Raw genomic sequence first — 22,057 nt, 5'->3', positions numbered from 1 at the left:
AGCGCCTTCATATCTCGTCGACTTAGTTTTTCCTTATGTTCCGTCTCGTAACCTTCGTTCGCAAAACGCTAGTCTTTTAGTGACACCGAGGGCCAAGAAAATGTCTGCAGGGGCTAGAGCATTTTCTATTTGGGCTCCAGAGCTCTGGAATGCCCTGCCAATGGATATTAGAACTGCTACCTCAGTAGAAACATTTAAGACACGTTTAAAGACGTATTTCTATGATATGGCCTTTAATTAACCTGTAGTAGCCGATTCGGCTGGAGTTTGTTTTGCTCCCTCTCCCCGACCCCACTCCCCCCACCCCTCCCCGGCTGGGGAGGTGGTTAGGTGACACCCGAGCTGATGACGGCTATCTAGATTCTCGTGGACCAATTCAGCATGAGGGAACTGCAGCGGAATACCCTCCTAGAGGACACTGCCAGGACAATCGAAGGCACCTCCGACAGCTCTTCGCTTTGGCCTGGACATCCACTTTTTGATTTCCATATTATGTATTTTATGTGCCCTCTTTGCATCCATTGCAGCCTGGTGATCCTGAAAGGGGGATCCTTCCATCTGTGGTCCCTTCTCAAGGTTTCTCATTTTTCCCCTGGTAGGGGTTTTTGAGTTTTTCCTTGCCCTTTTGGGAGCCCAAGATCAGGGGATGCTTTGAGAATAATTGTCAATTGATTGTCTATGTGAAGCCCTTTGAGACTGCTTGTGATTTAGGGCTATACAAATAAACTTGACTTGACTTCTAGTACAACTAAGCTTCATTCTTATACACCCACAGACATAGAACTCTACATTTGGCCCATCACAGTTGTGGACAAAGCAAACATGCACTGTTAGAGGCACATGCTGAAGCATGGTATTACTCATGCACCCAGGGAGCAGTTTGGGGGATCTGTGTCTTGCTCAAGGACACAACATGCATATGGTATACTGGATTGGATAGTTTTCACTTGGGGTCATCACTGTGGCAGATGACGATCTTAACAACTAAACCACCAAAATGCCAATGGAGAATATGCACTGACGTCACAGATCGTCAGACCATTATTGTTTGGAAGGCAAAAAGCCTCGTCCGCTACCACTAGACTCGTGAGGATGTCGGCCTGGGTGGGTGTCGTGAGTGATTATTTCATCCAGTTTAACCAAGAAAGCCGCATGAGATACATCGAAAAGTTGAAAAAATATAACGTTCGTGTTGATCCACTGTGGAAACCAAGTAAGAACGTTACCAGCTCAAGCGTAGCAGGAGCTGGGACAGCAAGCGTTTGGTCCTCTGAGGCGACTTTTCCGCCAGTAAGGTATATTTACAACTATTTGATAGATTGTTCAAGTCCATATACAAAGGAAGATCTCAGAGCCTCCAAGAATTTTCAACGTCGCCACCTGACTGCTGGTTATGTCCATTCCATTGAGTCACAGCCAGTGGAGCGAAACGGAGAAGATGCCAGCCATGGCAGCACATAATATAAGAATAATATATTATAATTGTAGATATGTTCATTCATTCATTTTCTGAACCGCTTTGTCCCCACGGGGGTCGCGGGCGTGCTGGAGCCTATCCCAGCCGTCATCGGGCAGTAGGCGGGGGACACCCTGAACCGGTTGCCAGCCAATCGCAGGGCACACAGAGACGAACAACCATCCGCACTCGCACTCATACCTAGGGACAATTTAGAGTCTTCAATCGGCCTACCAAGCATGTTTTTGGGATGTGGGAGGAAACCCGAGTGCCCGGAGAAAACCCACGCGGGCTCGGGGAGAACATGCAAACTCCACACAGGGAGGGCCGGAGGTGGACTCGAACCCGCACCCTCTTAACTGTGAGGCGGACGTGCTCCACCGAGCCGCCAATTGTAGATATGTGAACAATGTAATTATTAGAAACTAGCAATTGTACAAACATACTGTAATGAAGCTGTGGAATTATGCATTCCTTAGGTCATGGCCGAGTAGCAGCAAGAAAAAGGGAATATCCGAGCAATAATAATAAACTTTCTTACAGGCTCTTGGTCCACAGGGAAAATAATCAAACATCACATACATTAAAATAAATAAAAAGAGTAGATTGCAAATGTTATGAGAGGCACTCATGCCAGCGTCCTCTGATGGTGGATGTGTACATTATAGCACTACATCCAGTATACCTCACAGATTAATGTTGATGTCAATAAAACAAAATAACGTACTTCCCACAAAATGATCTGAGCAGATGTAAGAATGGATAGTTGGCTTCCAAAGCTTGGAGCTGTTGCGACCATGTTCCGTCCTACGAAGCGCCGCCACCCAGCTATCCTTTCTGGTCTGGTCCGCAGGGAACCGATAAAACTTCTTGGTATCGCTTTTTTGGAAGCAATAGGCACACCCTATGGCACAACAACTCTTCACCATGGTTTAAGTTGCCTATGTAACAACTCTGCCACGATCTGCAACCGATAAAATGCTAAAAAATGCTCCAGTACCAGCCTTGGCCCTATTAGCATCCACCGCTTTTTGCCACTCAAACAAACCGTCAGCCTGTCTGTGACGTCACGTGCATAACCTCCATACTTGACCATGACAAGTCAGGGTGGTTTCAGATATACTCAAATAACTATGGCAATTCTTCAACTCGGTGAATAACTTTGCTGCCCCATGCTTGTGTTTTAGATTTGCAATCGAGGGATACTGGTATGGGGCAGTTTACTTGGGATTTTTATTTCTTTTTACCTAATGTTATGATTTTTGGCTTTTCTCATGGGGAATAACCACAGTGAGTCACGTGAACTGCTTTGTAAAGTTATTCCAGAGGTAGCTCTCCTTGACGCAACCCACTCGCGTGTTATCTGGGCTTGGGACCATAGTTGGGTAGGGGAGCATTGGCCCGGAATCAAAGAGAGCAGCAGCATTTCTGAACACCATCACTGCACTTTTACCTTTATTTATTAATGTTGGGTCTAAATATGATCAGACATTAAATCACATGCTAGAACGAAGAGGAGAAGACAACCAGGATGAGTTTACTCGCGAGGAGAACGATAGAGAAAGGAAGCTCAGTTACAATCTCCACCAGTTCTGAGTGTCTCCTCCACGTGCTCCTCTTTTTAATGTCTTGGTTGCCCTGGTTACAGAGGTGTTGCCACACTAAAGGGAGGGGAGATAGTGGTTGTAGCAACGCTGATTAGCTAAGGAATCTAGTGTAGTGTGACCTAGCACTTGTCGGCCCTCGACCCCCGCATTGGGACGGCAGAGTCTGCTCTCTTCCCCCAACCAGTTGTCCTCTCCATGGGTGGCCGACTCCTCCTCGACTGTGATCAGATAACTTGAAGCACGTTGAATGCCACTTACCTGTGGAACAATGCAACTAAACCCTTGCTAAGTTTATCTTCTTAGTAAACTAACACAACACATAATAATAATAACATCTAGCCCTACTTAAACATTTCAATACATATTAAGTAAATGTAAGGTAACTGGTATACAGTTCCTTAAACGAACATTGAGTAAATATGGGATAACTTATATGTGACTACTCCAAACTGTATATAACATTTAACAAAGAAAACCAGTTCCGATCAACTACAATCTATGAATCAAGGCTACAGTTAACTAAAAGGAATGAAGTCCCTTTAAACTAAACAAAGAACATTTCGCCTATGCAAAGAAGCTCTGCTCATTGTTAGTGAAGGCCTCTTACAAAACAAACACAAAAGTAACATAAGGACAGGAAGGAACCATAAGGCTGACTGGGATCAAAAGACATTCCTTAAACTAAATACAAAGCATTTAGTTTAAAGGAGAGTCGTAAACTCGTAAAAGATAAGGAAGGCCTCCTGGTCTGGCAGGCCAAGGCTTCCCCCGAGATTATTCCAACAATTAATGCATATAATTATGCATGGTTTACATTACACATTCCCTGTAATGTAAAACCAGTTCTGTATTTTTGTGTAATTTCATTTAGGTGAGGCAATACAGATAAAAATTAGCTGACTGGGCTACATTTGAAAACAAGCCAAGCATATGTAAGCATCAAAGCAATAAGCAATTGAATCAATCCAGCCATGTTTAACAGTTTTGTGTGCTATGAAGACAGCACTTGTGTGGCTTGAGGCATGAGGGTCTTTTCAGTGCATCAAGGAGACATATAAAAGGGCTTCAAATTGACAAATGTATGCTGTATGTTGAGATAGTTTCATGTAGCGGAGGACCTATTCACTGTGTTAGTGCAAACTAATGACAGCAGAAAACTAGATATTGCAGGGATAATAGAGTGTAAAATGAGTGTGACCACAGTGAGCAGCAACCATAACTAATATGGGAGCCTCTTAAAGAGAATGGTGCTTCAAATCTCTTTTCTGTAACCTGCTTTTCAGGAATTATTCAAACTGGATGTCTTTATCATTCGGGGCAACACAACAATGTTGCCCCTGACGTTGAGTGTGTGTGTGTGTGTGTGTGTGTGTGTGTGTGTGTGTGTGTGTGTGTGTGTGTGTGTGTGTGTGTGTGTGTGTGTGTGTGCGTGTGTGTATGCGTGTGTGTGTGTGTGCGCGCGTGAGTGCATGAGTGAGAGTGTGCCTGTTTTGGATGTGACCATAGATGGCCATACTGATTACCACTAAGCAAAGTAAAATAATAATGATAATAGAAATATGACAAAAGTAATCTAGCAAATGAATGGAATGTATTCTTCTTTCACTCCGCCTATTTTATACGTTCTGTGAGGTAAGATAACTAAGATTAAACCCCAAAACAAAATATTTAAAAACCCATCAAAGTGCATGATGATGCATGAAAATTGAAATGAAAATATGAATAAAATTCACACCCAGTCATCAATCAAGAAGAGGAAGATAAAGAACTGAGTCCGAAAATAGTGGCGACAAACTGTAATTTAGCGATGACAGAAAAACACAGTTAATATAACAATGACGGAGTGACGAACTAACATTGATTTGGCTTGAAATAATGATGGACTCATGATGACAGACAGGTGGCACGGAAACTGACAAATGACAAATGAAATTATTAACAGTTTGTGTTTGCCTGTATGAAAAAGTCGAAATGCTTAGAGTTTTTCTTTCATATACATTCATACTCCAATTATTCTTTCTCTCTATTCAAAATCTGCCTCTATGCTTTGCGACAGTTTAAACAAACTCCCGGGTTTTTCTAGAATGAACCCAGTTTTGTGTGATCTCAAAACCCAAGTTTGAACCTTTTAATACTGAAATAAATCCAAACCATAGACATAGTCCCAATGGTATAAACATTCTCCAGCTCATACAGAAGCAAAGCCAAAATGCTGGCGGGTGTAAAGATCAGAGAGACCAATATTTTACCCTCCATCAATCTATCAGCATTGCCGTTTTTTTCTCAGGGAATGATCAAAAAAGGGGGAGAAGGATGGGGAAAACTTAGAGCTGACTATAAATTGTTTGGTGAAATAAAGGTCAAGGTTAACATAACCCATGTATTCTCATAAACACAGAGCAATTAATTGGCGTTGCAATGAAAGATACTGTACACTGTATATTGATCTGTCACTGTTTTCAGTGCCTTAGAAATATCCCTGAAATTTAGGTGGGCAATCAAAACACATTCTCCGTTCACATGATTTCAAGATGGTAACTCTCAACAAGGATACATTTGTTAATAAAGCCAGATTATACCTGTTTAACATCACTTTGTCAGTGTCTTCAGTTTCAGTCATGAAACCACGTATTGGCCACGTATTGACCAACTTAAACATTTACGTATGAATAGTGAGCAAGGAAAGGCCTCACCACTACAGACCAGGGTCAGAGGCTGTGTAGAGACACGCTGAGACCAGCAAACTGACGGGCTGTCTCACCCATGTGGCAAAGCCATTTAGCACAAAAAGAGCAGATGCTCTTAGAACTTAACACACTGCTGTCATTGGTTAAATCCAGGTCACTTGATTTATGGATGCCTGGTTGTTAACCCTTATCTCCATTTTCGCTATTTTTTTCAAAAAAATACGTCCGCTGGAGCTGCTATTAATAAGAAAGAGAAGCAATTGTGAACAGTGTTGGGACTAATGGCGTTAGAAGTAGGGGCGATACTAATGCCGGTAGAGTTTTCCAGTGACGGATGACCTACTCAATTACTATGTTAATTGTTATAACGTCGTTACCGTTACTAACAGGGAAATGTGGCACGTTACTTATGCTGCTTCACACCCGTTTCTGACGACACGTTTCAGGCGACATGTCTCTGGCGATACGTTTCTGGCGTTTTGGGCATGGGAAGTGTTAAAATGCAACACAAACACGCTTATGCTTTTCCGCGGACTAACTTGATACGCCTCGCATCAGCCAATCAGCTTCGGGAGTCTGTCACGTGACATTCTGCGCCATGCAATGCCGGGCCTTTTTATGGGGGAACTGACAACAGAAAAGAGAAAATGATCATCGTCGTTGTCTGTGCTCATCCGTAGCTGTACCGTCTTTTTTGGACTAAAAGTCGCTCCGCAATATAGGTCGCATTAGCCATAAAATGAACAAGAACGTGAAAAAAAGTAAATAAAAATAGTAAATATATAAGTTGCTCCGGAGTATAGGTCGCATTTTGGGGGAAATTTATTCGACAAAATCCAACACCAAGAACAGACATGAACGAGAGACAACAGGCTAAACGATAGGTATGCTAACGTGACATAAACACAAACGAACTATTACATAACACGTTTATAAAACAATCTGTGTCACTCCAAGTCATTAAATCCATCGATCGTCCTTATATATGCGCCACACCGCTGACGTTGGACTCGTAAGTTGCATTTGTAATTATTCCACAGACCCATATAACGATATAAAAAGTATATTACAAATAATTATCATATTACAACAATATTATCAAACCATCTCTGTCACTCCAAATCATTGAATCCATCAATCAAATTCCTCGTCCTTTGTCAACAATGCGGCGCGTGCGCCCTGACGTCAACCTCGTCGTTATTCCAAAGATCAGGTATATAACTATATTGTAGCGTTAAAGTACAAGCAAAGATGTGGGTTTGGTTAACGGCTCTTTATTTAACAAAACAATAGTTCAACGAGGCGACAACTACTGAACTGTAACGATAAAAACATATACAAGTTGCTACACGAAATAAAATATATCAAATAACTATAACATAAATAGTTCACCACCATACGGCCCCAAGCCCCGGCGTGGACTTCCAGGCGTGCGGCGGCGTGGACTTCCATCCCCGGAGGTGGATTTTCCAGCCATGGAGGTGGAGGAGAGCTCCATAGAATCAAAAGTCAAAGTCCGCTTTATTGTCAATTTCTTCACGTTAAGACACACAAAGAGATCGAATTTACGTTTCCCACCGTTCCACGGTGACTAGACACAGTACACAAAACTTACAATCAAATAGCACAAAAAGTAAAAACAAACAGACAAGAGCAACAAAAAAGTAATAAGCAAATAACCCAAATAAATAAACAATAAATAAATAAATAGACAAATAAGAGCAGCAAAACAGAGCAAGCGTGCCAAAAGTAGAGCAGATGGCATCCTCAGAGGACCGATTGGGTCGGAAGGCAAACTGGAAGGGGTCAACGGTAGGGGAAGAACAGATCTGACGTGCGCCAAGACAAGCCGCTCAAAGCACTTCATGACGATTCAGGGCGGTAGTCATTGAAGCAGGAAGGAGCAGGATTTTTCGGCACAGGTATGATGGTGGCAGCCTTGAAGCATGACGGGACGACGGCCTGCTGCAGGGAAATGTTAAAGATGTCCGTGAAGACATCCACCAGCTCCCGGGATGTTGTCCGGGATGTTGTCCGGGCCCGCCGCCTTACGGGTGTTGATTGCAGCAAGCGCCCTCCTCACGCTAACGGCAGAGAGGCACAGGGGCTGATCGTCCGGAGGGGGAGGGGTCTTCAGTGGGCAAGTGTCGTTCTGTGCGTCGAAGCGAGCAAAGAAGCGGTTCAGTTTGTTGAGCAGAGGGACGTCGCCCTCACAGCTCTGCGGCGCGGGCTTGTAGTCTGTGATGGTCTGTACGCCTTGCCACAGGCCCCGAGCATCCCTGCTGTCTTTGAAGTGGGCAGTAATCTTGGAAGAGAACGCCTTTTTCGCATCCTTGATGCCCCGGGACAGCTTCGCCCTTGCTGATCTCACGCCCGCTTCATCCCCAGCCCTGTAGGCTTTGTCTCTGGCCCTCAGCAGCCCGAGGACAGCCCCTGTCAGCCATGGCTTCCAGTTAGCCCGAGTGGTGACGTACTGAGTGAGGGTCACATCATCAATGCACTTTGCGATGTACGAGGTCACAGAGTCAGCATACTCCTCAATGTCTGTCTGATTGTTGCAAGTGGCCGCCCGCTTAAACATTTCCCAGTCTGTAGTGCCAAAGCAGGCTCGAAGAGCATCAGAGGCCCCCTCAGGCCACACTCTAAATCGTTTGGGAACCGGCCTGGAAGTTCTCACTCTCTGTCTGTACGCGGGCGTAAGCAGAACGGTGACGTGGTCAGAAAGTCTGATGTGGGGAAGGGGGGTGGCCTTGAAAGCTCCTTTATGTGCAGTGTAGACCAGGTCCAGGAAGCTGTCACCACGAGTTGGAAAATTAACATGCTGGTGAAGCTTTGGAAAGACAGACTTCAGGTCAGCATGATTAAAATCACCAGCGAAGATGATGAAACTGCCTGATACAGTTCACTAAGGGCCGTGATCCTGTCACCTCCAACGTTGGAAGGCCGGATGTAGACCGCGACAAGCAGAATCGCAGTAAACTCCAGTGGTAGGTAAAAAGGACGGCACTTAATGATCACAAACTCCGCCAGTGGCGAGCAGTGTCTGAACACAACTACAGAGTCCCGGCACCAGTCGTCACAGATGTAGACACAGATACCTCCTCCACGTGATTTTCCCCCTTTTTCAATGGCCCGGTCCGCCCGATAGCACGCTAGCCGCTCCAGTTGCACAGCAGAGTCCGGAATGTTGACATTCAGCCATGTTTCAGTGAACACGAGCACAAAGCAGTTACTCACTGCCCGGTTCGTAGATCTCAGCAGACGAACGTAATCCATTTTGTTGTCCAGCGACCGAACGTTCGCCAGAAGAATGGAAGGCACAGCCGGGCGAGTTGGGATCGCCGCTAGCCTGGCCCGGACGCCTCCGCGCTTGCCCCTCTTCTGCCTCCTCGCACACCGCTTCCGACACTGCCTATCCTGGGAAGGAGTAGCTGACGAGTCCGGCGTTGATTCAGGCCGGCGTAGTCCCAGTGCCTTTAATGTCCCCGTATCAAAGTTCAAAACGCCGCTAAACTCGCTCACGCCGATGTCGAGCAGAACCTGCCTGCTGTACTTGTAGCACGACATGGTAGGATCAGATAAACACATAAAACTGTCTGACAAACACTCATTAAATGAAAAAAACACCGATCGGTTGGGACAGAGAGAGGCCGCTGCGTGTGCACGCGCCGCCATCATAGGACCAGACGTGCGTAAAAGCCATGTCCGAGCCCCATGCACCGTCCCCGGACAGACACCCAGCCGAGTGTCGGCCCCCGACTTCAATCCACGAGGGTGAAAGAGAGCGCCATAGAGTAGGACCGGGCGTGCGTAAAAGCCATAACCGAGCCCCATCCACCGTCCCCGGACAGCCACCCGGCCGAGCGCCGGCCCCCGACTTTCATCCACGGAGGTGAAAGAGAGCTCCGTCGAGTAGGACCGGGCTTCAAAATCTTTGTCCTCCGTGTCACTTACAAAAAAAGCCACTAATGATGCCGGTAGTACGTGGGGCCCTCATCTTCGTCATCCCATGATCAAATCTTTGTCCTTTATGTAAACAACTGCCGCGCCGCTGACGTCACTTGAAATCCAAATTACAGCAATCCCTTGCTACATCGCGGTTCGTTTATCGCGGTTTCCCAAAACAAAATGGGAACATGGTTGGAGAACTTCGACTGAGGAACTTGGCATACCTGGTATGCTTTCACTTTGTTTTTCGTTAGTTTTTCAACTGTTGAACTGTATGCAGACGCAACCTGTTCAAACCTGTTGGCACCTGTTCAAAAATCTGAATTATTTTACATCATTGAACATTTTTGAAACGGTAACGCAATAATTACTTTCCCAGTAACTAGTTACATTCATGATGGAGTAATCCAAAAGCGTCACGTACTGAGGATGCATATATATATATATATATATATATATATATATATATATATATGACGATGGGGGTCATATATAAACATGATATATACACACACACACACACACACACACACACACACATTTTGCTATCATATACATATACATATATATATATATATACACATTTATATATATATATATATATATATATATATATATATATATATATATATATATATATATATATATATGTATATATACACACACACACACACACACACACACACACACACACACACACACACACAGTGTATATATATATAGCTCGGCGGCGCAGTGGGTAGCACGTCCGCCTCACAGTTAGGAGGGTGCGGGTTCGATTCCACCTCCGGCCTTCCCTGTGTGGAGTTTGCATGTTCTTCCCGGGCCCGCGTGGGTTTTCTCCGGGCACTCCGGTTTCCTCCCAGATCCCAAAAACATTGCTTGATAGGCCAATTGAGCACTCCAAATTGTCCCTAGGTGTGAGTGCGAATGGTTGTTCGTCTCTGTGTGCCCTGCGATTGGTTGGCAACCAGTTCAGGGTGTCCCCCTGCCCGATGGCTCCAGCACGCCCGCGACCCCCGTGGGGACTAAGCGGTTCAGAAAATGGATGGATGGATATACACACACACACTTTGCTATCATATATACACACACACACACACACACACACACACACACACTCACACACACACACACACATATATGAGCCTGTAGGTGTGCGTGATGGTTGTTTGTCTCTGTGTGCCTTGCGATTGGCGGGCAACCAGTTCAGGGTGTCCCCTGCCTATTGCCCGATGAGTGCTGGGGCTCCAGCACGCCCGCGACAAGTGGTAAGCGCTTCATGCCCCTGGTAGGGTTCTAGGTGAGGAGCCAGACAAAGCACGGCTCAAAAAAGCCCCTTATGAAGAAAAACATATATGGACCAAAATTTTCCTCGTCCAGACGTGGGGCTCGAAGGTGAGCGTCTGGTGCCCGGGGCTTCGCCCATGGGGCCCAGCCGGGCACAGCCAGAAAAGGAAACGTGGAAACCCCCTTTTCCATGGGCTCACCACCTGTGGGAGGGTCCAAAGGGGTCGGGTGCATTGTAAGCTGGGCGGCAGCCAAATGCAGGATCCCTGGCTGCAGAAGCTGGCTCTTGGGACATGGAATGGTGTACGAGGCAGAAAATTTCGGACTCAACATAGTCGGACTTGCCTCCACACACAGTTTAGTTTCCGGTACTAGCCCTCTCGAGAGGGGCTGGACTCTCTTCCACTCTGGAGTTGCCCACGGTGAGAGGCGTCGAGCAGGTGTTGGTATACTTATTCCCCCCCAGCTGGGCGCCTGCACATTGGGGTTCAACCCGGTGAATGAGAGGGTAGCCTCCCTCTGCCTTCGGGTGAGGGGACGGGTCTTGACTATTTGTGTCTTTACACCAAACGGCAGCACAGAGTACCCACCCTTCTTGGAGTCCCTGGAGGAAGTGCTTGAGAGCACTCCTTCTGGGGACTCCATTGTTCTACTGGGTGACTTCAATGCTCATGTGGGCAATGACAGTGAGACCTGGAAGGGCGTGATTGGGAGGAACGGCCCCCCCGATCTGAACCCGAGCGGTGTTCTATTGTTGGAATTCTGTGCTCGACACGGATTGTCAATAATGAACACCATGTTCAAGCATAAGCGTGTCCATGTGTGCACTTGGCACCAGGACAGCCTAGGCCGCAGTTTGATGATCGACTTTGAAGTCGTGTCATCGGATTTGCAGTCGCATGTTTTGCACACTCGGGTGAAGAGAGGGGCGGAGCTGTCAACTGATCACCACCCGGTGGTGGGTTGGCTCTGATGGTGGGGGAAGATGCCGGTCCGACCTGGCAGACCCAAACGCTCTGTGAGGGTCTGCTGGGAACGTCTGGCAGAATCCCCTGTCAGGAAGAGCTTCAACTCACACCTCCGGCAGAGCTTTTACCACGTCCCGGGGGAGGCAGGGAACATTGAGTCCGAGTGGACCATGTTCCGTGCCTCCATTGTTGAGGCAGCCGACCGGAGCTGTGGCCGTAAGGTTGTTGGTGCCTGTCGTGGCGGCAATCCCGGAACCCGCTGGTGGACACCGGCGGTAAGGGATGCCGTCAAGCTGAAGAAGGAGTCCTATCGGGCAGTTTTGGCCTGCGGGACTCCGGAGGCAGCTGACAGGTACCTGATGGCCAAGCGGAACGCGACTTCTGCGGTTGGTGAGGCAAAACCCGGGCGTGGGAGGAGTTTGGCGGGGCCATGGAGAATGACTTCTGGACGGCTTCGAGGAAATTCTGGTCCACCATCCGGCGTTTCAGGAGGGGGAAGCAGTGCACGGTCAACACTGTTTACATTGGAGATGGCGTACTGCTGACCTCGACTCGGGACGTCATGAGTCGGTGGGGAGAATACTTCGAAGACCTTCTCAATTCCACCCACACGCCTTCCATTGTGGAAGCAGGGCCTGGAGACACTGAGGCGGACTCTCCAATCTTTGGGGTCGAAGTCACTGAGGTAGTTAATTAAACTCCTCAGTGGCAGGGCCCCGGGGTGGATGAATTCCGCCCGGAGTTCTTAAAGGCTCTGGATGTTGTGGGGCTATGATGGACTGACACGCCTCTAAAACATATCGTGGACATCGGGGACGGTGCCTCTGGATTGGCAGACTAGGGTGGTAGTTCCCCTCTTTAAGAAGAAAACCGGAGGGTGTGTTCCAATTACAGGGGAATCACACTCCTCAGCCTCCCTCGTAAGGTCTATTCAGGGGTGCAGGAGACCAGGGTCTGTCGGGAGGTCAAACCTCGGATTCAGGAGGAGCAGTGTGGCTTTCGTCCTGGCCGTGGAACAGTGGACCAGCTCTACACCCTCTGCAGGATCCTCGAAGGGGCATGGGAGTTCGCCCAACCGGTCCACGTGTTTTGTGGACTTGGAGAAGGCGTTCGACCGTGTCCCTTGGGAGGTTCTGTGGAGGGTGCTTCAGAAGTGCGGGGTGCCGAGTCAACTGATAAGGGCGGTTCGGTCCCTCTATTACCGATGCCAAAGTTTGGTCCGCATTTCCAGCAGTAAGTTGGATTTGTTCCCAGTGAGGGTTGGACTCCGCCAATGCTGCCCTTTGTCACCGATTCTGTTCATAATTTTTATGGACAGAATTTCTAGGCGCAGCCAAGGCGTTAAGGGTGTCCGGTTTTGGGATGTCAGCATCACGTCTCTGCTTTTTGCAGATGATTTGGTGCTGTTGGCTTCTTCAAGCCGCGATCTCTAGCTTTCACTGGAGCGGTTCGCAGCCGAGTGTGAAGCGGTCGAGATGAGGGTCAGCACCTCCAAACCTGAGTCCATGGTCCTCGGTTGCAAAAGGGTGGAATGCCCTCTCCGGATCGGGGATGAGATCCTGCCTCAAGTGTAGGAGTTCAAGTATCTCGGGGTCTTGTTCATGAGTGAGAGCAGGATGGAGCGCGAGATCGACAGGCGGATTGGTGCAGCGTTGACAGTAATGCGGACTCTGTACCGGTCCGTCGTGGTGAAGAGAGAACTGAGCCAAAAGGCAAAGCTCTCGATTTGCCGGTCGATCTACGCTCCTATCCTACCTCCTACGCTGACCAAAAGAACGAGATCCCGGATACAGGCGGCCGAAATGAGTTTCCTCCGTAGGGTGTCCGGGCTCTCCCTTAGAGATAAGGTGAGACGCTTGGTCATCCGGGAGAGACTTGGAGTTGAGCCGCTGCTCCTCCACGTTGAGAGGAGCCAGATGAGGTGGCTCAGGCATCTCATCAGGATGCCTCCTGGACGCCTCCCTGGGGAGGCGTTCCAGGCATGTCCCACCGGTAGGAGACCCTGTGGACAACCTAGGACGCGCTGGAGAGACTATGTCTCTCAGCTGGCCTGGGAACTCCTTGGGATCACCCGGGATGAGCTGGATGAAGTGGCTGGGGAGAGGGAAGTCTGGGAGTCCCTCCTAAAGTTGCTGAAAATTAAAATAAAGTTGATGAAAATGGATGGATGGAATATATATATATATATATATATATATATATATATATATATATATGTGTATGTATATATATATATATATATATGTGTATGTATATATATATATATGTGTGCATATATCTTTTCAACCTAAATTCAATTGAATACACTTCAAAGACAACATATTTAATGCTCAAAATCATAAACACGTGCAGTAGAAGTTGGGAAAGGGCATGTTTACCACTTCGTGACATCATCTTTCCTTTTAATAACACTCAATAAACGTTTTGGAAGAGAGGAGACTAATTCTCTTAGCGTGTGGAATTCGTTCCCATTCTTGCTTGATGAACCACTTCATTTGTTCAACAGTTCGGGGTCTTCCCTGTCATATTTTGCGCTTTATATTGGCCACACATTTTCAATGGCAGACTGGTCTGGACTGCAAGCAGGCCAGGGGAGAACCTGGACTTTTTTACTTTGAAGCCACACTGTTGTAACACGTGCAGAATGTGGGTTGGCATTATATTGCTGAAATAAGCAGCAAGCGTCCTTGAAAAAGACGTTGCTTAGATGGCAGCATATGTTGCTCCAAAATCTGTATGTACTTTTTAGCATTGATGTTGCCTTCACAGAATTGTAAGTAACCCATGCCATGGGAACTAATTCACCCGCATACCATCACAGATGCTGGCTTTTGAACTTTGCATTGATAACAGTCCAGATGGTCCGCTTCCTCTTTGGTTTGGAGGACACGACGTCCGGTGTTTCCAAAAACAAATTGAAAAGTGGACTCATCAGACCACAAAACAGTTTTCCATTGTGCATCAGTCCATATTGCATGAGCTTGGGCCCAGAGAACCCGGCGGCGTTTCTGGATGTTATTCATAAACGGCTTTTGCTTTGCATGGTAGAGTTTTAACCCGCACTTACTGATGTAGTGACGAACTGTATTTACTGAGAGTGGTTTTCCTGAGATCATTTGGTGATATCCTTTATACACGCATGTCGGTTTTTAAGACAGTGCCGTCTGAGGGATCGAAGGTCACGGTCATTCAGTCTGGGTTTCCGGCCGTGGCGCGTACGTGCAGTGATTTCACCGGATTCTCTGAACCTTCTGATGATATTATGGACCGTAGATGTTGAAATCCCTAAATTCCTCGCAATTTTGCTTTGAGAAATGTTGTTCTTAAACTGTTCAACTATTTTCTCACGCAGTTGTGGACAAAGTGGTGAACCTCGCCACATTCTTGCTTGTGAATGACTGAACATGTTTGGGGAGGCTCCTTTTATACCCAATTATGGTACTCACCTGTTCCCAATTAGCCTGATCATATGTGGGATGTTCCACCTTTCCCAAATTTTACTGGACGCATTGCAGCCATGAAATTTTAAATTACCGTAATTTTCGGACTATAAGTTGCAGTTTTTTCTCATTTTGGGTGGGGGGGTGACTTATCCTCAGGAGTGACTTATATGTAATTTTTTTCACACATTTTCAAAATTCAAAAATCCGCGATGTAGTGAAACCGCGATAAACGAACCACGATGTAGCAAGGGATTACGGTCATCTGAACTGCAAGTGACGTCATCCGTGCCGCGAAGCGATTGTTTACATAAAGGCCAAAGTATTCGATCACAGGATGACGAAGGGCCCCACGTACTACCGGCATCATTCGCGGCTTTGTTTGTAAGTGACACGAGAGACGAAGAGTTTGAAAGATTTAATGATTTGGAGTGACACAGAAGGTATGAAAAACTATTATGGCTTTTACGCACGCCCAATCCTTCTCGACGGGAGCTCTCTTTCACCTCCGTGGATGGAAGTCGGGGGCTGGCGCTCGGCCGGGTGGCTATCCAGGGACGATGGATGGGGCTAGGACATGGCTTTTACGCACGCCTGCTCCTATTCTATGGAGCTCTCTTCCACCTCCGTGGCTGGAAGTTCAGTAGTTGTTGGCTCGTTGAACTCTTGTTTTGTTAAATAAAGAGCCGTTTACCAAACCCACATCTTTTCTGGTACTTTGTTAACACTCGAATATAGTTATATACTAGATCTCTGCAGCGCACACGCGGCGTTGTTGACATAAAGAACGAGGAATTTGATCGATATATTTAATGATTTGGAGTGACACTGATTGTTTGATAATATTGTTGTTATATAAACCCACGTCTTTCCTGGTACTTTGTTAACGCTACAATATAATTATATACTAGATCTCTGCAGCGCACGCGCGGCATTGATGACATAAAGAACGAGGAATTTGATCGATGGATTTAATGAATTGGAGTGACACACATGGTTTGTTAATATTGTTGTAATATGATAGTTATTTGAAATATACTTTATATATCATTATATGGGTCTGCGGAATAACTAGAAATGCAACTTACAACGGGTCTGACGTCAGCATATGCGGCGCATACACGGCATTGTTTACATAAAGCACAATCGATGGTTTTAATGAATTGGAGTGACACAGATGGTTTAACTCTGAATGTTACGTCAGCCCGTTCTCAGCTCCTCGTTTGTGTATATGTCACGTTAGCATACCGTATCGTTAAGCCTGTTGTTACTGGTTCATGTCTCTTTTTGGTGTTGGATTTTGACAAATAAATTTGCCCCAAAAGTGTGAGTTATACTCTGGTGCGACTTATTTACGTTTGTTTTTTTTACTTTATTGTGCATTTTATGGCTGGTGCGACCTATACTCCGGAGCGACTTACAGTCCGAAAATTACGGTAATTATTATTTGGCAAAAAACAATTAAGTTGATCAGTTAGAACAGTAAATATGTTGTCTTTGTAGTGTATTCAATTGGATATGGATTGAGAGGGATTTTCAAATCGTTGTATTTTGGTTTTATTTACATTTGACACAATTTCCCTACTTCAACCGAATCCGGTTTGTAGTATACCTCCCATCTATCCTCCCATCTATCCACCTGTCTACTTGCACCTGTCCAGGACCAGTGCAAGTAACATCTCTGCAGACCCTTCTCACCCTCTTCAAACTACTCCCATCCGGACAGCGTTACAGAGCGCTGTACGCCAAAACTAGCAGACACAGACACAGTTTCCCCAGGCTGCCGCTCTGATGAACTCACGCCACTCATAGAGACTCAGAGACATCACTGTGCAATAACATCTTGCTCTCACCACTTAAAGGTTGTTGGTTGCCCGAATGTTGTCAGTCACTTAAATGTGGTACAGAGGCTGAGTCAAATTCCCTGTTTGGCATGCACAAACTTGGTCAATAAAGCAGATTCGGATATTATATGATGTTCTCTGTATAAAATGTGTTTTAGAGCTACGCTTTAGTGTGACCTTATTGAGGATAAGCAGCTCAAAATAATAAAAAAAATAAACGGTGTACAGATAACCGAAAACTGCCATTTAGTTCAAGATTATACACAATTCCTCATATCGCGATGTAAAAATGTGTCAACATGACAAAGCTTTAGCTACATCTGTCTTAAAAAATATATATAATTTACCTTGTTTCCAGAGGCACATTGCGACCCAGCACCCAGCTGTCTTGCAGCGGGACGCTCTCTGGGGGTGTGGTCTGCAGCTCGGCAGGTGATTGGCCAGCCAAAGGGGCCGGGCTTCCAGTGGGAGGGGTTAGTTGCCGTGTGGAATTCAACAATTGACCAGGATGATGTGCAGAGCCCAGTGACTGGTTGAGAGCTGTTACTGAGGGCTGCTGACGATATGGGGGTGCCACTGGAGGCACAGTAGAGCTGTGGTGATTGGTTGGTTGGTCTGTAAACATTCAGAAAAAAGTTTATATTTATAGGGGTATGACTGACTTTAAAATTGCAGCCAAATTCATCATTATTCATTTAAAACAAAATAAAGACAAAATGAAGTACCGTATTTTTTGGACTATAAGTCACATTTTTTTTCATAGTTTCGGTGGGGGGCGACTTATACTCAGAAGCGATTAATATGTGCATTTTTTTACAAATTTTTACTTGATCTTAACACATTACATACTTACTAATATAGTTGATCACTTCACATTATTTTCACTTTAAACCGCATGAGGGCGCACTATGGCTGTGGAATAATTGGAGCCTCACTGACAATGAGTTCCATTCACTGACTTCCGAAGTTAGGAGATTTAATGATTTAGAGTGACACAGATGGTTTGATAAACTTGTTATTTATGTTATAGTTATTTGATATATAGTTTATTTAGAGTAGCAACGTCTATGTTGTTAGACTTCAGCAGTTTCCGATTGTCTAGCAAGGCCATGAAGGCAGCAGGAGGGGACGAGAAGAGCAATCCAGGGCGCTTGCGTGAGTTGGCTCATATATTGAGGTCTTGATTTGTGAAATAAAGAGCCTGTTACCAAACCCACGTCTTGCCTGGTACTTTGGTAAAGCTACAATATACAGTGGAGCCTCGGTTTTCGAACGTCCCGGTTCTCGAACAATTCGGTATTCGAACAAATAATTCGAGATTTTTTTGCTTCGGATGTTGGACGAAATTCGGTTGTCGAACCTTGCGAGATGAGCCGAGAGGACCCGCATGCCAACTGACTCCGTTCGTTATTACTTTCTCGTTACTCTGAGGATTGCATCAACTCTAATCATGCCTCCAAAGGAAGCAAGTGGGAGCAGTAAATCCATCCTAAAACACAAAGATGCTCCTACAGAAATGCGACAGTGAGCGCCCGGTGCACTGCAAGCGGTTGCGCGATTGGACGAAATTAAGCTCCCTGCGCACTGAGGTCCACTTAAATATTGGAAAGTACATTAGGACTTTAAAAATATTTTCTAAATTTCAGCGACGGCTCTGTCACAAGAATGAGACCAGCGCAGTGCAGTTGCGCGGTCAACGACGCGGTACGGTTGCGCGTTCGGCGGTGCGATGCAGTTGCGCGATCGGACAAAAATGCGCATGCAAATGAAAAAATGCTTAAAAAATGCTGGGTTTTTATATGTATTGGTACGGATTAAATCTTTTTTTCCATTATTTGTAATGGGAAAATATGATTCGGAATTCGAACGATTCACTTCTCGAACAGCCTTCTGGAACGGATCGTGTTCGAAAACCGAGGCGCCACTGTAGTTATATACTAGATCTGTGGAATAATTGGGGCCGCAAGTGAAGACGAGGCTGACGTCAGCGGCGCACGTAGGTCCGGAATCGACAGCTGTTTTTTTTTTGTTTTTTTGACAGAGGATGAATATTCCGGTGGATTTAATGATTTAGAGTGACACGGATGGTTCGTTAGAATTCTTGTTTATATTACATTTATTTGATATATCTAGTCTGACATCAGCAGCCCACGTAGTTCTGGCGTCAACAGTGGTGTATTTTTCTTTTCTTTTTTGACACAGAGGATAAATATTCCGATGGATTTAATGATTTAGAGTGTCAGGGATGGTTTGTTAAAATCGTTCTTTATATTACATTTATTTGATATATCTAGTCTGACTTCAGCAGCGCACGTAGTCTTTCCGGCGTCAACAGCTGTGTGTGTGTGTGTGTGTGTGTGTGTGTGTGTGTGTGTGTGTGTGTGTGTTTTTTTTTTTTTTTTTTAAGTGACACAACACGAAGATTCCAATGGATTTAAAGATTTTGCAGTGACACGGATGGTTTGACAAAATTTTTGTTTATATTATTGTTATTTTATACATAGTTTATACATTGTTATATGGGCCTGTGGAAAAATTTGAACTGCAACGCGCCGCTGACGTCGAACTTGTTTACATAAAGGAGGACGAACTCGATCGATGGCTTTAATGATTTGGAGTGACACAGATGGTTTGATAAACGTGTTATTTATGTTATATTTATTTGAATAACTGTTAATGTTACATAAGGCCCAATCTCAGCTTCTCGTTTGTGTTTATGTCACGTTAGCAGACCGTATCGTTAGCCTGTTGTAGCTGGTTCATGTCTGTTTTTGGTGTTGGCTTTTGTCAAAACAATTTCCCCCAAAATGCAACTTAAACTCCGGAGCGACTTATATATGTTATTTTCCTCTATATTGTGCATTTTATGGCTGATGTGACTTGTATTCCGGAGCAACTTTTAGTCTGAAAAATACTGTAGTATGTGTGTGTGTGTGTGTGTGTGTGTGTGTGTGTATTTGTATACACACACACACACACACACACACACATATATGCTGTCAGGCCCATTAAAAACATCTGATTAATTACAGTATGTGTAATTAACTCATCTAATTATCATATTTTAATCTCATATTTGATAAAGGTCCCAACATTTTTAATTCTAAGACATTACAAAATTGTAGTGCTTGACTAATCCGTTAAGTACCCCAAGAAGAGAAATTTTGAATTCCATATTCTGCTTGATAAATGAAGTTCAAAAGAAAAAAGGTCAAGTACATCAGTACATCAAACCAATAAGGACAGGTGCATTATTCAAAAATACAATACAAAAACACAAACAAATTATGAAGATGACTCAATACAACACCTCTGCTTCACACACCTTCTTCCACTCCAAATGTTTCTTTGAATTTGAACTTTTTTCTTTTACTAGTAGAAAACACTTTGTTTACTATGCACTGTACAAACAACAATATTACTTTTCTACTGTAGCTCCAGCTTGATGTCAGATGGTAAACAGGTTTGTTTGACCTTTTGATCTTTTTTATGATTATTTGGTAGAAACACATTGTTTTTGTAAAACTTGCACTGCAGCTGAAATATGTGTGTTGATGGCTGACTCTGGTGAATGATGCCTTCGTTCTACTACCATATGAAATTATGATTACGTACGTATTAGTGGGTATATACAGTAATTTTTTCGGACTATTAGCCGCTACTTTTTGCTCAAGTTTTGAAACCTGCGGCTTGTAGTCCGGTGCGGCTTACCGATGGATTTTTTTTCATGATTTTTGTGATGACTCGATCACTTTTATACACTCGTAAAAAGGCTGTGGACCGCTGTTGTTTGCTTTGCTAGGCAACCGCTTTGCTAGACAGAGGTATACATATTGTGACACGGTCACTGGGGAGAAGAGTGGTGTGTTGATAGCATGTCCGCCAGGCAAATAGTGATGTATAATTCACAAAAAGAATAGACAGAATGAGATCAAGAAGAATGGTCCTGAAGAAAGGAAGATTTTATACACAAACCGTCATTATGGGGGACAAAAGAAATGCATATCAAAGTCAAGTCAAAGTATGCTTTATTGTCAATTTCTTCAAATGTTAAGGCACACAAAGAGATCGAAATTACGTTTCCCACCGTCCCACGGTGACTAGACACAGTACACAACACTCACAATCAAATAGCACAAAGAGTAAAAACGAACAGACAAGAACAACGAATAAGTAATAAGAAAATAACCCAAATAAATAAACAATAAATAAATAAATCAATAGACAAATAAGAGCAGCAAAATGGAGCAAGCGTGCTAATACCAGACAGCCAGATCATAGCGCAAAAGAACAGGACGTCATGCAGCAGAGGGTGGAGGGGGAGGGAATTCAGGATCCGGACAGCTTGGAGTATGAAGCTGTTTCTGAGTCTGGTGGTGCGGGAGCGCAGGCATCTGTACCTCTTCCCAGAGGGCAGAAGTTCAAACAAAGAGTGAGCGGGGTGACTCACATCACACACAATCGCGGCCGCCTTGCAGGTGAGACGGGAGGTGTAAACGTCCTTCAGGGAGGGGAGGCCCGATGATTTTACTTGCAGTGTTCACTATGCGCTGCAGGGCCTTCAGGTTGTACTCAGAGCAGCCACCACCCCCACACAGCGATATAACTGGAGAGTACGCTCTCAACAGTGCCACGGTAGAATGTGGTCATGATGGCGGGAGGAGCACCTGCTCGCCTGAGTTTCCGCAGAAAATACAGGCGGCGCTGAGTTTTCTTCGCCACCGACGCAGCGTTGGTGGTCCAGGAGAGGTCCTCACTGATGTGCGTCCCCAGGAATCTGGTGCTGCTCACCCTCTCCACCACAGCACCGTCGACGG

At 45.3% G+C, this 22,057-nt stretch overlaps 1 protein-coding gene across 4 annotated transcripts in view; it reads right to left on the bottom strand.

Moving 5' to 3' along the window:
• tenm3 (teneurin transmembrane protein 3) overlaps window positions 1-22,057 on the bottom strand; it is a 329,857-nt gene that overhangs the window by 176,649 nt on the left and 131,151 nt on the right. For 3 of the 4 annotated variants that reach the window (XM_085911853.1, XM_085911849.1, XM_085911850.1), the window contains one exon: window positions 17,588-17,855. In XM_085911853.1, the coding sequence (XP_085767979.1) occupies window positions 17,588-17,855 (268 nt within the window). Of the gene's footprint in view, window positions 1-6,289; window positions 6,378-17,587; window positions 17,856-22,057 lie in introns of those variants that run through there. The other variant, XM_085911851.1, reaches the window with a different exon arrangement.

The sequence above is a fragment of the Syngnathus leptorhynchus genome, chromosome 5 (genome assembly GCF_054491065.1).
Source record: "Syngnathus leptorhynchus isolate UIUO chromosome 5, UIUO_Slep, whole genome shotgun sequence".
Classification (NCBI taxonomy): domain Eukaryota; kingdom Metazoa; phylum Chordata; class Actinopteri; order Syngnathiformes; family Syngnathidae; genus Syngnathus; species Syngnathus leptorhynchus.
The sequence above is the reverse complement of the archived record's forward strand: the minus strand, read 5'-3'. Positions and strand labels throughout refer to the sequence as shown.